Genomic DNA, 14,615 nt, shown 5'->3' with positions numbered 1-14,615 from the left:
CGTATGTCTTCTTTGGAAAAATGTGTATTCAGCCCCTCTGCCCATTTTTTAATCAGGTTGTTTGTTTTTTGCTGTGTTGAATTGTATGAGTTCTTTATTATGAATATTAATCCCTTATTGGACATATGATTTACAAATATCTTCTCCCATTTGGTAGGTTGTCTTTGTTTTGTTGGTGGTTTCCCTTGCTGTGCGGAAGCTTTTTAGTTTGATACGGTCCCGTTTGTTTTTGCTTTTGTTTCCCGTGCCTGAGGAGACATATCTAGAAAGATATTGGTAATACTGATGCCCAAGAGTATACTGCCTATGTTTTCTTCTAGGAGCTTTATGGTTTCACGTTTTACATTAAAGTCTCTGATCCACTTTGAGTTGATTTTTGTGTATGGTGTGGGATAGTGGTGTAGTTTAATTTTTTTGCATGTGGATGTCCAGTTTTCCCAACTCCATTTATTGAAGAGACTATCCTTTCGCCATTGTATGTTCTTGGTACCTTTGTAGTGAATTAGTTGTGTGGGTTTATTTGAACATAGATTCTGTATTAGATGATATAAGGGATTATTGATTTGGAAATGTGCAATAGTAGTAATGCGATTATATATTTTTAAAAAATCCTTACATACTGGTAAAATGGCCTGTCTGGGATTTGCTTTAAAATACTCTAGGGAAAAAAATGGAGGATGGGTGAAACAGGAATGACAGAATATTGATAATTTTTGAAGCTGAATAATAGCTGTATGAGGATCCATTATCCTATTCTACCTTATTTGGGTTTGTTTAACAATACTATAATAAAGTTTCAAAACATAAATCAAATATGGTAGAGGGGAAAAAAAAGTCTGGATTAGTATTGAATTCCAGAAAGTTCATCCTCCAATAGAAGATGCTGAGCTGGGCCCTAGGGCAATGAAAGCACACCTTTGCCCCCAAGGCTTCCTGAGCTTCATTCAGAGAGAAGCCACTGGAACCACTCCCAGAAGATGCTTTGGCTTAGAATTGACCTGGCTTTTTACAGAGCATTTGCAGAGATGATGCACTTTCAGGCTGTATCAATTAGTTTTTGTTGTGTAACAGACTACCCCCAAAGCTTAGTGGTTTAAAATAAACAAACACTGATTATTTCTCATGATTCTGTGGGGCAGCTGGGATTCTGGGCTGACTTGAAAGGGGCCAGATGGACTAGTTTAGGACGGTCTCACTCAAATGCCTGAGGCCTCCTATAGGAAGCTAGCCCGGAATTGTTTACATGACATGAAGCCCTCCCAGCAAGAGAGGACAAGCCAAAGGCATAGGCACATCCCACTGGTTAGAGCGAGTCACACGGCCAAGCCCAGATTAAAGGGGGGTGGAAATAGAGCCACCTTTGCAGATTGGACTTGTACTGAATGGGATACGGGAGCCGAGGGAGCCAGTCAGGGATCTGACTCAGCCCATCTCTCTGAATGAGACTTACTACTCAGATGTGGCCAAGAGTGGGTCCTGTGTTATTCATGTGCCCCAGGTCTAGAATCCTCTTTCCACTGAGCAGAGGTGGTGAATGAAATGTTATTCAGAAATATAGACCCTGGGCTAATGGAATTAACCAGAAAAAAATCATTCCTTTTTATGCTTTTGTTTATCTTCTTTTTTCTGTGGCCTCAACTTAGCCCTATTTTTCATCCACCTCCTCCGTAAACTGAGCATCTGTGACTCACTCTACAGGGCTGCTAGTTGCTAGAATGTCCCTCCCCACATTCTCAAAGGGCAGAGGAGCTTGATTCACAGGAGGACGATAGGGTTGGGCATGAGGCCTTGGGACAGCTCCCTCCCCCCAGGCCTGTTTCCTCACCTCTGGATGTGGAGGTTGCCTGGAATGTCTCTGAGACCCTCGTGGCCCTGCCCTGCTTACAGGGAAGCTGTCAAGCTGGAGCAGGTGGTCCAGTGCTCTGTCCCCTGGGCCTCAGGTCAGGCCTGGTCACTTTGGGGAGAAGAATGCTCTGTGTAGGTGTAATAGATTGGTTGCAAAAGTGGCCCTAATTCTTCACACGTACCCCCATCCGTAACTTTTTTCTTTTTAATTGAAGTATAGTCGATTTACAATGTTGTGTTACTTTCAGGTATACAGCAAAGTGATTCAGTTATATATGTGCTCGTGTTGCTCATTCGTTTGAGGCACTATCTGTTGCCTTCCCACTAAGGAACGTGTAGCTCCTTGTCACCCGCTTCCCTCACCACTCATGTGCACCCTCCCCAGGCCCTTGTCCTTCCAGGATCCTTCAGTCATGCTTCTGTTAAACTAACTTTCACTTTTTACTTGCTACTGTGACTTTGAAAATGCTATTTGCAATTGAATTATGTAGAATAATATTCCAACTTTTACTTGTCCAACTTTTCTCTGCATGAGCTTCTAAAGGGCTGTTCCAAAGCCCTGGGTAGAGTGGGGGTGGGGTGGGAGAGGCCATTCTCAAACTCCTCCCCCTCCCTCTTCCCCACCAGAGAGAGACAGACAGACAGACACCCCCATTCTTTTAGGTGATTTCCTCTGTGCCCCTCTCCCTGGGAGAAGGCTCTGGCTTCTGTGCCATTAGGTACCTCCCACTTTGTGCCTTCCTGGCTTCCGCACATCTCCCCCATTTCAGTGGATGGGTGGGACCACAGATGGCACCCAGGATTAGGGCTCTGTGGTGTGGCATGAAGGTGACCATGACCCCAGTTCTCACTTTCTCAGCTTCTCTGTCCCGGTCTGGTGGTCTAGGGTACGTGGTGGGAGCCTTTCTGGGAGATTTCTGAGTGAGGAGGTGGCTAGGAGAGTGTTCTCTGGGGCATGGAGGGGTGCAGAGCCCGATTCTGGGCTTTTTTTTAACCTCCCCGCAGTTCAAGCCATTCATGTACTTTACCTGTGATCTACGGCCTTCAGGAAGCTCCCTTAATTTAACCCACACAGCTCATTCATTCCTTGGTCCTGCTTTTGTTTTGGCCCCAGGCTGTCAGCTGGTGTCCTTTTAACTTACTCCTGGGCTGGGGCTGCCCTTTGGTTGTTCTGTCATTCCTGTGTCCCCAAGTAGCCAGCAACCGGGGCAGGGCTGTGCACCTCTGGCCTTCCCTGGTGGTCCCGGCCAGCGGTGGGTGCAGCCTGCACAGTAGGCTCTGCGCGCCTGTGGCTGATGGCTGAGTGGCAGCACCACTCTTACATAATCAGTTTCTCTCCTCCTTTCTCTTTCCAGAGCCAGATTTCACACTGAGCAGCTGCAGACAGAGAAATCAGAGAAAGCACAACCCAGCCTCAGATTCCGAGGGGCCTGCTGGGGACTCTCTCCTCCTGCTTGGAAGGAAGACCCCGAGGCAGCCGTTTCAGGCCAGGTCTTGGCTGCCATGGGACTCAGAGCCACCGCCCCCCGGCTGCCCTCTGCACTGCCAGGCAGATAAGGGTGAGCCCTGCCCAGGAGCACCTGCCACCTCCTGCTGGGCCACTCCTCCGTGGCTAGTCCTTCCTCGACTTTGGGCCACCTTTGCTGACTCGAGGCCATGTAGGCCCCACTCAGGCCTCTGTGGATAGACACATTGCTGGGGACATCACCTCTGCTCTCTGGGAGACCCAGCGCACCACCATGCCCCGGGGATTCGCCTGGCTGCGCTGTGAGTACTTGGGGGGGGTCTGTGGGGACTGCCCAGGGAGAGCTTGGCCCAGAGCCAGGCTTTGTAACCATGGCAACCAGGGCATTCTTCCTGGTGAGAAGTTGAGATGCTTCCCAGCTTAATGGCAGGCACCCTTGGGGACTCCCACGCCGTCTGCCCTGTCTCCAGCTGACTGCAGCTCAGACGGGCAAGGTGGGTATGAGCCTTAGGCTGGGTGGGCACAGTCAGTGGGTCACAGGGACAGGGCAGGCACTGGGGGTAGGAGGCAGCGTCTCACCTGCTCAGACTCATTGGTGCTCATTGGGGAGTACGGTGGGGATGGAGGTGGCAGAGAGATGATTTCTGGCCTCCCTGGGCGTGACCAGCCAGGGGTGGGGGCTTGTGAAGTTGCCTGGGCCCCGAGACACATGGGAGAAGTGCAACCTGCTCTCTCTGCCTTTCCCTCCATAAAGAACTAAATCAAAAGGCAGAAAGAGAACAGTGTCCTTGGGGAAAAGAAAAATAGTTGAAATGAGGACAGAAAAGAAAAAGAATCGACAAGTCTCTCAGGCCTGCCTGCTGGTGGGAGGCCAGACCAAGCTCCCTTCAGACTCCAAGATTCAATTTAATTGACTTAAATTCAACATATTTTTTTCTGGTGCCGCCCACATGCCCACTGGAGAGACACTGCCATGGCGACAAGGACCTGGGCTATCTCGTGCATGTCTCTCTAACACCTGGCATGGAGTTAGGTGCTAGGAACTATGTGCCCCTTGCATGAGGTCCAGGGTCTGACCCTGTGAGAGATTCTCAGAGGAGCTGGGTCCACCCTGGCCCTTGTGGAGGGTACTGCAAAGGGTCTGGATGTTCAGAACAGGTGGAAGGACCCAGACCCAGTGTTCTGGAATCTTCCAAGTCCTGAGGAGCAGGGTGAGCAGGAGAAACAGCACGGCGAGGTGCCACTTGAAATGGTCTCAGAGGTGCGTGGGGAGGTGAGGACGGTGTTCCTTCCAGGGAGAGGGAGCAGCGGAGCAAAGGCTCAGCAGTGAGAGCGTGAGAGGCCAGGCTGGAAAGCTGGTTTGGGCTCAGGTGGCTGAGGCCTTGAAAGCCAGGGTGAAGAGTGGCTAATTCATGAGGTAACAGGGAGCCCTGGAAGGTCCGTGACCTGGGCGTGGGAGCTGAGATTGAGAGTTACTCTGCTTTCGAGAGATCAATCTGGCCGTGCTTTGGGGAGTTGCTGTTACAACCTCCTGGGCAGGATGTGATGAGGTGATGAGGGTTCCTTCTGGAGATGGAAGTGAGAATGAAGAGGCCTGGCAGAGGGGACAAAGCTCATGAAAGCAGAGCGCAGGATTGGCAAGGACTGGCCGTGGGGCGAGGGGGAGGGAGGGCTGAGGATTAGGGGCTCAGAGCGGGGCTGGGGTGCTGGAAAAGGAGTGGCTGCCGTAACAGATTGCCACAATCTTGGCTTAAAACAGCAGAAATGTATTCTGTCACAGCTTTGGAGGTCAGAAGTCTGAAATCAAGTTGTCAAGGTTATGCTCCCTCTGAAGGCTTTAGGGGAGGATCCTTCTTGCCTCTTCCAGCTTCTGGTGGCTTCTGGCATTCCTTGGCTTGTGGCTGCATCACTCCAATCTGCCTTCATCTGCGAAGGCCACGTGAATGGTCTTTCCTTACATGTGTCTCTGTGTCCTTTCCTCTTCTTATAAGGACACCGGTCACTGAATTTAGGGCCCACCCTAAATTCAAGAGGATTTCATCTGGAGATTCTTAATAACATTTGCAAAGACCCTATCTCCAAATAAGGTTGCATCTGAGGTTCTTGGTGAACATAAATTTGGGGGTATTTACACACACAGGCACAGATATGGGGGTGGTGGACAAGCCCCATTTGTCATTGCGCACAGGACGTTACTCTTTCTTCAGTCTCCTCTTCTGTCTTACAGGCCTCTTAACTGTGGAAATAGCAGGGCACGGCGGGCCTCCCCACCAGGGTTGCACTAACTGTGGGGCTTTCAGAATGCAGAGGGTACGTGAGGCTACAGCTGTGCTGTCCCTGCCTAGTTACCTGTTTGCTGGCCTGTTTTTCGGAGTGGAGGCAACAGGAAGGGAGCTTAAAACTGGGAATGGTAGTTGGGCTGCAGACTTGGATGAGGTCTAAGTTTGGGAGAAGGCAGATCATCTATGGACAGAGTTTCTGGGGGCAACCCATGTGTGCCAGGCTGGGAAGCACAGAGGCTCTGTAAGTCTCTGCTACGAGGCTAGTGGCCAGGCCCCCAAAGGCTCCAGACTCGGAATCAGATGAGGGCAGGTGGGGTAGGACTTGGGGTGGAGTGGGCAGCTACAGGGTGACTGCCACATTGGAAAGAAGACTCAGTGTGGACAGGGATACTGATTTTTAAAGAAAAGATGGAAATTTGGATTTTTATGTGAAATCTCTGTGAACCAGAATGTGGCCCTAAGGACACCAATTTGTAAACTGTCACTTTCTGCCAAGTGCGGTCCCCAGACCAGCAGCATCAGTTTTACTTCAGGACTTGTTGGAAATGAAGATTCTCTGCACTCCCCCTGCCACTACCTCATACCTGCTCAATCAGATACCCTGGGTGAGCCATTACCAGCTTCTACAGGAGACCCAGATGCCTGATCCCGGTTCCCTGCTTGACATGAACGCCAAAGTGCTGATAACACGTCCTCTCTGTGGTTCACAGTGCTGTGCATTCACACACTGGCTGCTGCGTTGTCTGGTCAAGGCAGTGAGTGAGGGGCTTCCCTGGTGGCACAGTGGTTAAGAATCCACCTGCCAATTCAGGGGACACAGGTTCGAGCCCTGGTCCCGGAAATCCCACATGCCACGGAGGAACTAAGCCCGTGCGCCACAACTGCTGAGCCTGTGCTCTAAGAGTCCGCGAGCCACAACTACTGAGCCCACGTGCCGCAACTACTGAAGCCCGCGCGCCTAGAGCCTATGCTCCGCAACAAGAGAAGCCACTGCAATGAGAAGCCCGCGCACCGCAATGAAGAGTAGCCCCCGCTCACTGCAACTAGAGAAAGCCCGCACACAGCAATGAAGACCCAAAGCAGCCAAAAAAAAAAAAAAAAAAAGACAATGAGTGAATTGGACAGATGGTGCTAGAGACAGGGGTTGGTGGCTGGCGTAGGCAGGGGAGCCTCTGGGGAGGGAAGGAGTCTTGGTGAGACCTTGGGAAGGGGTCTGTCGTGTGAGAGGATACCCAGGGCAGGGGCAACGTGTGAGCCTAAACCCTGAGGCAGGAATGATCCTGACCAGCAGGGGTGCCAAGCTGAGAGTGTTAATGATGTAGAGACAAGGGAGAAAGCAAGCAGGAACACTGGTTTATCTGTTCCCTTGTCCAAATATTGGGTTGAGAATATGGGAAGAGAGAGACAGAGGAAGTGCAAGATGGATTGCAAGTTTGCAAAAAATGTGGTGTCAGACTTCTATGAGGGGAAGGGCTGGTGGGCTGTAGGCCATAAGGGGCATGGGCTTGAGTGAACCTGAGCTTCTGGCCCAGCAGGGGCACAGGCATGGCAGCAGCACCGAGAAGGGGGTGGGAAAGTGAGTGTCAGCAGGCTCAGGCCTGTGAGGGTTTAAGAACAAAAGTCTCCCTAAGTGCCGGGGAAGTGAGGGCAGAAAGTCCAGTCAGTAGTTGCTGCTCACAACCAGGGGCGAATCAAAGAGGTGACTCAGCCTGCCTGGCTATCTGGGGGGAAAAAAGGAAGAAAGAGAAAAAGAGAGAGAGAGAGCGAAGGAGGAGGACGGAAGGGAGGAAGGAAGGAAGAGGGAGGAAAGGAAAAAAAAATACTGCTTTTGACCATAACAGTAATAGATACTAATTATAGAATGTAAAATATATCCTAAAAAATATAAAGGAGAACATAAAAATCTCCCATAGAGATTTGGTGCATTTCTTTCCATTGCGTTTTCTATGCACATATATACATAATTAACAAAATTTAAGTCATGCTTTATACCCAGATACAGTGTGTTGAATCATGCTTTTTAAAACTTTGCTAAGCACATCAAAAGTATTTTTCTTATCATATAAGCATATCATAAGTATTCTTTGGCAATGTGATTTTTATTGGCTACATTCGTTATTATTGAACATCTAGGCCACTTACAGATGTTCACTATTACAAAATAATACTGCAAAGGAAGACTTTGTCCACAGATCTTTTGGTTATGTCTCTCTTTTCTTCTCCTTCACATTTATTCCTAGAAATGAGTTTAATGGGTCAAAGGGTGTGGACAATTTTAAAGCTTAGTGGGTCGAAGTGTGTGGGCATTAAGTCCATGAATAACAAAAATTGCCAAATTGCTTTCCAGGATGAGAGCATCTGCCTCACTATTTTGCCAGCAGCAAATGTTATTAAAATAAAATAAAACAACAGCAACAACAACAAAAAAGTCTTTCCATTTGGTAGGTGAAATGTATCGATTGTTTTAACGTGAATTTGTTAGCGAGGTTGAGTTTCAGATACATCTCTTGCCCATCTATATTTTGTTCTTTCTGCTCCCATCAACTTAACCCTTGTTCATGTTTGTTGCAAATTCTCTCAGATAATTTTTGTAAGTCTGTTCAGTTACACAGAAATCACACTGTTTTTAAAGTCACAGTGACCTGCAGTGGTGAAGGCTGGTAATGTTTGTATCGTTTGTTAGCGGGGAGGAGAAACAGCCTGAGTGAGGTTCGCTCAGCATCCCGGAAAGACCAGACTGGAAGGGCTGCTACAAACCTGCTGGTACCTCTAATTAAGAGGCATGTCAAGGTCTCTGGATGGAAAATGCAGCGAAAGGCTTTGAAAACTCGTAGGCCCTAGATGAGGGGCAGGGGTTGCCATGGAAAGGAGGCTGTGCCTGCCCCCTGGGGCAGGAGTGGGAAGGAGACTGGAGACCAATCCCAGGGCGTGGCTCCTGGGGGGCTTTGCCAGCCTGGGGTGGGAGGTGGCTGGGCTGGACGGTTCATGCTTGCCTGCATTGCTGTCCTGCAGCCCGGACCGCAGGGAGAGTATTCCTGGCTCTGGGAAGGCCTCCTTGGGACGCTGCGCTCCCCACCCCGACCCTTCCGAGAGGACTTGTGACTGGGAAAAGGGAGGTTGTGTGCACAGCTCTGCGTACCCGGGCAGTGTGGGAGCCATGCAGGTGGCTCACGTTTTTTTTTTTTTTTTCACGTGTTGTTTTGTGCGGTCCACAGATCTCGGGATCCTCCTGGGCATGGCCTTGGGGAACGAGGGTTTGGAGGTGTGGCCCTTAACCCGGAGCGAGGAGTGTGCCATCACTGGCTTTCTGCGCGACAAGCTGCAGTACCGGAACCGCCTTCAGTACATGGTAACCACGTGGGCACTCGTTGTGTCCCTCTTCCAAAGCCCTGTGGCTCATGGAACATAAGGACCTGGAAATTCAGTCCCTCTCCTTGGACTTGTGTCAGGCCTGTGCCTGCCATGGCTCCCTTCTCCCTCACACACACCCATGTGCCTCATCTGCACTTCCTGTCCCTGTTCCTGCCATCCATCCCTGGGGCCTCCAACCCTCCTGTCTGATCTGACCTTTGATCCCACCTCCACGTGGCACTCACCCAGTGACTCAGGAATGGATTCCAGGAAACCTTGGGGGAACCCCAGGCACTATTTAGCAGGGGAGATAAGGACCTAGAAATTAGAATGTTTGATTCTTTTGATAGGGTGGACCACATCACATGTGGCTCTGTAGGTCTTTTTTTTTTTTTAACAGATTTTTGAGATATAGTTCACATACCACACACCTCACCTGTTCAAGTGTACATTTCTATGGCTTTTAGTGTATTTGCAAAGTCATGAAACCATCACCATGATAAGATTTAGAGCAATCTTTTAAAGTCATTTTCTCACCCCTCCTAAAGGATATGATTCTCTAGGAGTAGTAAGCTTCTCATCCTACATTTTGGCCCGAGACTTATGCCTTAACATGTTTTGTTTTGTTTCACCTTCCCTGTGTCCCAGAGGAAAGAGCTGTCTTTATCCCAACTGGGAGCCAAGCACATGTTTTCTGTAGAGGACCACCGCTGCCATCAAGGGCCGGTCCTGCATCAAATTCTTCTCCGAGGTTGGGGGAGTCTGAGCAATTTCTGACTCTGATCTCATCCTTTGTTCTTGTATCTCCCCAGAAACACTACTTCCCCATCAACTACAGGGTCAGTGTGCCTTATGAGGGGGTACTCCGAATGGCCAACGTCACCAGGCTGGTGAGAATCCCCCCTCTGGAATGGGGAGGCCCCTGCCTCCTGGGACATCCTGTGGGCCCTGCCTGGAGGCACATTGGTCTGGGAAGATCCTGTTGCCAGGGGTCTTTCCTGGCCCCTCAAGCAAGCCTGCCCTTGGCTCAGGCCCCAGGTGCCCCTCCCACCCCATCCACAGTGGATGCCCATGGTCTGCCCCCTGTGCAGGGCAAATGTGGGGGGCGGTCAGAGCTGTGGGGGGCAGGCCCAGAGGCTCCTGTCTGGGGTTTCAATAATTTCTCCTGTCCCTGCAGCAGAGGGCCCGGGTGAGCCAACAGGAGCTGCGGTATCTGTGGGTCTTGGTGAGTCTCAGTGCTACTGAGTGGGTGCAGGAGGTGCTGCTCGAGGGCCATCCATCCTGGAAGTACCTGGAGGAGGTACATACGCTGCTGCTGGATGTCAAACAAGGCCTCCCGGTGAGCCATGCGGAGGTGCAGGTGGCCAGGGTGGGTGCGTGCGTGTGTGTGGGGGTGTGTGTGTGTGTGTGTGGCCAAAAACTATCAAGGGAGAAGGTAAAGGCATGGAAAGTTCTGGCATGTCCTGGAGAGTGTGGGAGAAATGGGGGGGGCAGGGTGGTGGATTGGGCTTGGGGGGCAAGAGATGCGCCTGAGACCCTGTTATGCTCTGCAACCCTGGGCGAGTCATTGATCCCTCTCACTTTATTTCCACATCTAAGAAAAGAGGGAAAGGGGGAGGGATAGATGGGTGGAGCACAGGGGGGTTGAGGGCGATGAAACTTTTCTGTATGATGCTGTAACGGTGAGTATAATTGCATTTGTCAAAGCCCATTGAATGTACAACAGAAAGAGTGAACCCTAACGTAAATGGACCTTAATTAATAATAATAATAGAGGTTCCCGATCGCTGCCTGTTCAGCAGTGTTGATCGGAGGCCTGGGGGATACGTCTTCCAAAAAGCCTAGAGAGTAAGGTGACGGGGTCGGTGTGTATCCTCGCAGGCCATGTGTGTGCCATGGGACCCCTCCCCACACCCCCGCCTTGCCCTACTGACCCCCCCACCCCTCCTTAGGACCCTGGTACACAACTGCCCTGGGGCCCCACCTGCTGCCCAGCAAGAACAGCCAACAGGAAGCCAACTGTGAGCTGCTGCTGACACCAGGGCTCGGGGCCAGCACCTGCTTTTGCAGCTGCCGAGAACTTTGTGGAGGCTCTCCATTCTGGCGGGGACCGGGAGACCCAGCCACTTCCTTGGTGGCTTTCTTGTGCCTGTGGGTGGCGGGGGGGGGGGGGGGGGGCGTTGGAGCTGACCTGGGGAACGGACTGTGTTCCATCCTCAGTTTTTCTTGGGAGTGTCTCTGGCTCTGTGAGCTCTGCTGAGCTGGGAAGGAGATTGTGGGTAGACTGAGGCCCTGCCCACCTGGGCTCTTCAGATTGAACCAGCTTGTTTTTTTAAAGATTTTTTTTTTTTTTTTGATGTGGACCATTTTCAAAGTCTTTATTGAATTTGTTACAATATTGCTTCTCTTTTATGCTTTTGTTTTTGACCATGAGGCATGTGGGACCTTAGCTCCCCAACCAGGGATTGAACCCGCACCCGCTGCATTGGAAGGCGAAGTCTTAACCACTGGACCGCCAGGGAAGTCCCTGAACCAACTTTTAACCTCTTCTTTCTCACAATGTTAATGGTTGACGGCCCGTTCCATATGTGCCCAACATCTATGGGGCAGTGGGTCCTCCCTCTAGGGAGAGGGCCATGGGCATGGACCCCTTGGCCCTCCTGCCACCCTCACTTCTCTCTCTAAGCCTTTGTATATTAGTTTTTGGGGACTGCCGTCACAAATTACTACCAACTGGTGGCTTAAAACAACAGAAATTATTCTATCGCAGTTCTGTAGACCAGAAGTCTGAAATCAAGGTGTCAGCAGGGCCATGCTCCCTCCAAAGGCTGCAGAGGAGGATCTCTCCCACCTCTTCCAGCCTCTGGTGGCTGGTGGTGTTCTTGGCTTGTGCAGCATCACTCCACCCTCCGCCTCTGTCTTCACATGGCCTCTCCCTCTGTGTCCCAGAGAAGGACCTGTGTCCTTTCTCTTACAAGGACAACAGTCATTGGATCTAGGGCCCACCATAAATCCAGACTGATCTCACCTGGAGATCCCTGACTTAATTACATCTGCATAGACCCCATTTCCAAACAGGTCACATTCTCAGGTACTAGGGATTTGGGCCTTGGACAGAGCTTTTTTAGGGGGTTGTGGGGCAGGGGGACACACAGTTCAACCTAGAACACTTCACTTTTAGGAACATCCTTCCCCAGCTCAGGTCCCGTGTTTCCTCCTGCTCCATGTCTTTTTTTTTTTAAGTATTATTTATTTATTTATACATACATTTATTTATTTTTATGTTTGGCTGCGTTCGGTCTTCGTTGCTGTGCGCGGGCTTTCTCTAGTTACGGCGAGCGGGGGCTACTCTATGTTGCGGTGCGTGGGCTTCTCAGCGGTGGCTTGTCTTTGTTGCGGAGCACGGGCTCTAGGCGCGTGGGCTTCAGTAGTTGTGGCATACAGGGGCTCAGTAGTTGTGGCGCACGGGCTTAGTTGCTCTGTGGCATGTGTGATCTTCCCGGACCAGGGCTTGAACCCGTGTCCCCTGCAGTGGCAGGCGGATTCTTAACTACTGTGCCACCAGGGAAGTCCCGTGCTCTGTGTCTTCTACGACAGTTCTGGCCCCTGCTCTGTCCCTCCCATGGTGCCTGGTGCTCCCCACACCAAGTTCCTTTTGTTAAGTGTTGTGGAGAGGAGCCCCCGAGCTTGGAGCCGGAGACCCAGCCCTGTCAGTGTGCCTAGTGCGCCTCACGATATGACCGACCTTCCTGAGGGTCCTGTCTCTTCTTCATGGGAGTCGGTGTGGGTCTTTGCATCCTGAAGGACAGTGTCCCTGGGATAGGGACTTCTCATATGGTGGTGGCCGGGCCTGGGCTAGAACAGCAAGGATGCCCCCACCTCCTCCCTGTCTGGCCTGCCCCTAGGAGAGGAAAAGAGAAGCTTCTGTGTGTTGTGCTTGAGTGAGGGACATCGAGGGAGCCCCTCCCAGGAAAAATGGCACCTGCAGGAAGGAGAGAAATGGCTCTCAGGCGTCCTGGTCACAGGGATCTCTTGTCCTTCTTCCAGGCAGGACAGCCACCACCACCCCGCCCCCCAGAGCTCTCCTGGGATCTCTTCACAGGCTGGGGGTGGCACCTGTGGTCCTTAAGGTTTCCTCCCTTTCAGGGTGTGGAGGTCAGCCCCCAGGTGGAAGCAGTGTTGTCCCTCTTGAGTGCCCCAGGAAGCCTGAAGCCAGTGCGGCCCAAAGCTCTGCTGGACAACTGCTTGCGGGTCATGGAGCTGTTGTACTGCTCTTGCTGTAAGGAGCTCTGAGGGGCTGGGGGTGGGACACTGGGTGTCTGAGCCCAGGTCGCTGAGCAGAGCTGGGACCCTCCTCGGCATGCCCTCTGCTTCCCAGGACTACAGGCCGTTTCTGGAAGCTGAGATGGGCCCTGGGTACAGGGAGGACAGTGTGGCTTGGTCTGGGGATGAGCGGGGTGTTGACCAGTCCTGCAGTCTTATTTGTGTCTGTGTGTTTGTGTTGCCTGCAGGTAAACAAAGCCCTGTCTTAAACTGGCAGGATTGTGAGGTGCCAAGGCCTCAGGCTCACGGCCCGGAGCCCTCGTCACAGTGTGTGGCTGCCCAGCTATACCCCCTGCGCCAGCAGCCCCCCGCCTCCCTGCCCCACCCCCCGGCATTCACGGCTGGAGCCCCGGCTCAGTGAAGCTGCTGAGGGCACAGGGCGAAGGCCGCCTGCCCTGAGTGGGCTGCATGGTAACTGGGTGGGGCAGCTGGAGGAGCTCCTGCAGGAGACGGACTGGGCCTGAGGCTTCTCTGGGTGGTGGTGGGGAGCCCCTCTTGGGAGGGGAGACCCTAGAGGGGCATTTCTCCTTTGAGGGGGACTCAGTGCCTGAGAAGGGTTCAGCTTCCCGCCTTCCATACCTCCCATGGTCTCACCTGGAGCGGTGGGCGCTGGGGGCACCTGAAGGTCAATGACGACAGAGCTTACAGCCCCTCCTGGCACTGCCCGGGCTGTCCTCTTCCCTGAGGGCAGGGCTGACCGTCTCCTAAGCCCAAAGAGGTGAGAGCTGTACCAGGTGGGCATGGGGGTGGGGACACGCCTCGGCAAGGCCAGGGAGAGGGCAGCAAAGCTGGGGAGAGGGCATAGCCAAATGCCACATCTTGCCACAGTTCCCTTTATTTTTTCTATTAAACACCTGCTTTGTTTTGGTTTGTTTTGGTTTGCTTTGCATCTTCGAGGGTGAACCTGGAGAAGGCCCACCTGGAGAAGGCCTCTTTCCCCTCCTGCCAGGTGCAGGAGGCAGGAGGAGGGGCATGGGCTGGTCTGGCCCTGGGGCCTCGGTCTGAGGATTCAGATGTGGAGTGGTCAGGGCCTTAGCCAGGGCCCTGGAATGGTAGATATTTGCGGGACGGAGTTCCTTCCAGCCCTGCCCCAGCCCCTGAAGCCTTAGCCAGCCTGACTGCTGGGGGGGGGGGGGCGTTTATCTCCCACAGTGCATCCTGGCCACGGCCCTCTTCCCCTCCATCTGGCAGCCCCAAGACCGCTCCCAGCAGGGACAGAGCTGAGGCATTCAAAGGCATGGGTCCTGGCACGAGACCCGGCGACTCCTGCACGCCCCCCCACCCCCCCCATCACGGAGCCCTGCAGGGAGCCCCGCCCCCAGCGGGGATCTGGGATGGGATGGGCAAGG

The 14,615-nt window shown here is 52.3% G+C and overlaps 1 protein-coding gene across 3 annotated transcripts in view; it reads left to right on the top strand.

The window, feature by feature from the left end:
- Positions 1-14,523, top strand: part of IL34 (interleukin 34) — a 61,495-nt gene extending 46,972 nt beyond the window's left edge. For all 3 annotated transcript variants that reach the window (XM_060000966.1, XM_060000965.1, XM_060000967.1), the window contains 6 exons: positions 3,201-3,612; positions 8,808-8,941; positions 9,756-9,833; positions 10,121-10,282; positions 13,090-13,222; positions 13,455-14,523. In XM_060000966.1, the coding sequence (XP_059856949.1) occupies positions 3,585-3,612; positions 8,808-8,941; positions 9,756-9,833; positions 10,121-10,282; positions 13,090-13,222; positions 13,455-13,627 (708 nt within the window). In that variant the 5' untranslated portion in view covers positions 3,201-3,584 and the 3' untranslated portion in view covers positions 13,628-14,523. The remainder of the gene's footprint in view (positions 1-3,200; positions 3,613-8,807; positions 8,942-9,755; positions 9,834-10,120; positions 10,283-13,089; positions 13,223-13,454) is intronic.
- The last annotated feature ends 92 nt before the right edge of the window (positions 14,524-14,615 follow it).

This window comes from Delphinus delphis, chromosome 20 (genome assembly GCF_949987515.2).
Source record: "Delphinus delphis chromosome 20, mDelDel1.2, whole genome shotgun sequence".
Lineage (NCBI taxonomy): Eukaryota > Metazoa > Chordata > Mammalia > Artiodactyla > Delphinidae > Delphinus > Delphinus delphis.
Note: the sequence above shows the minus strand (reverse complement) of the source record. Positions and strands in the feature narration are given on the sequence as shown.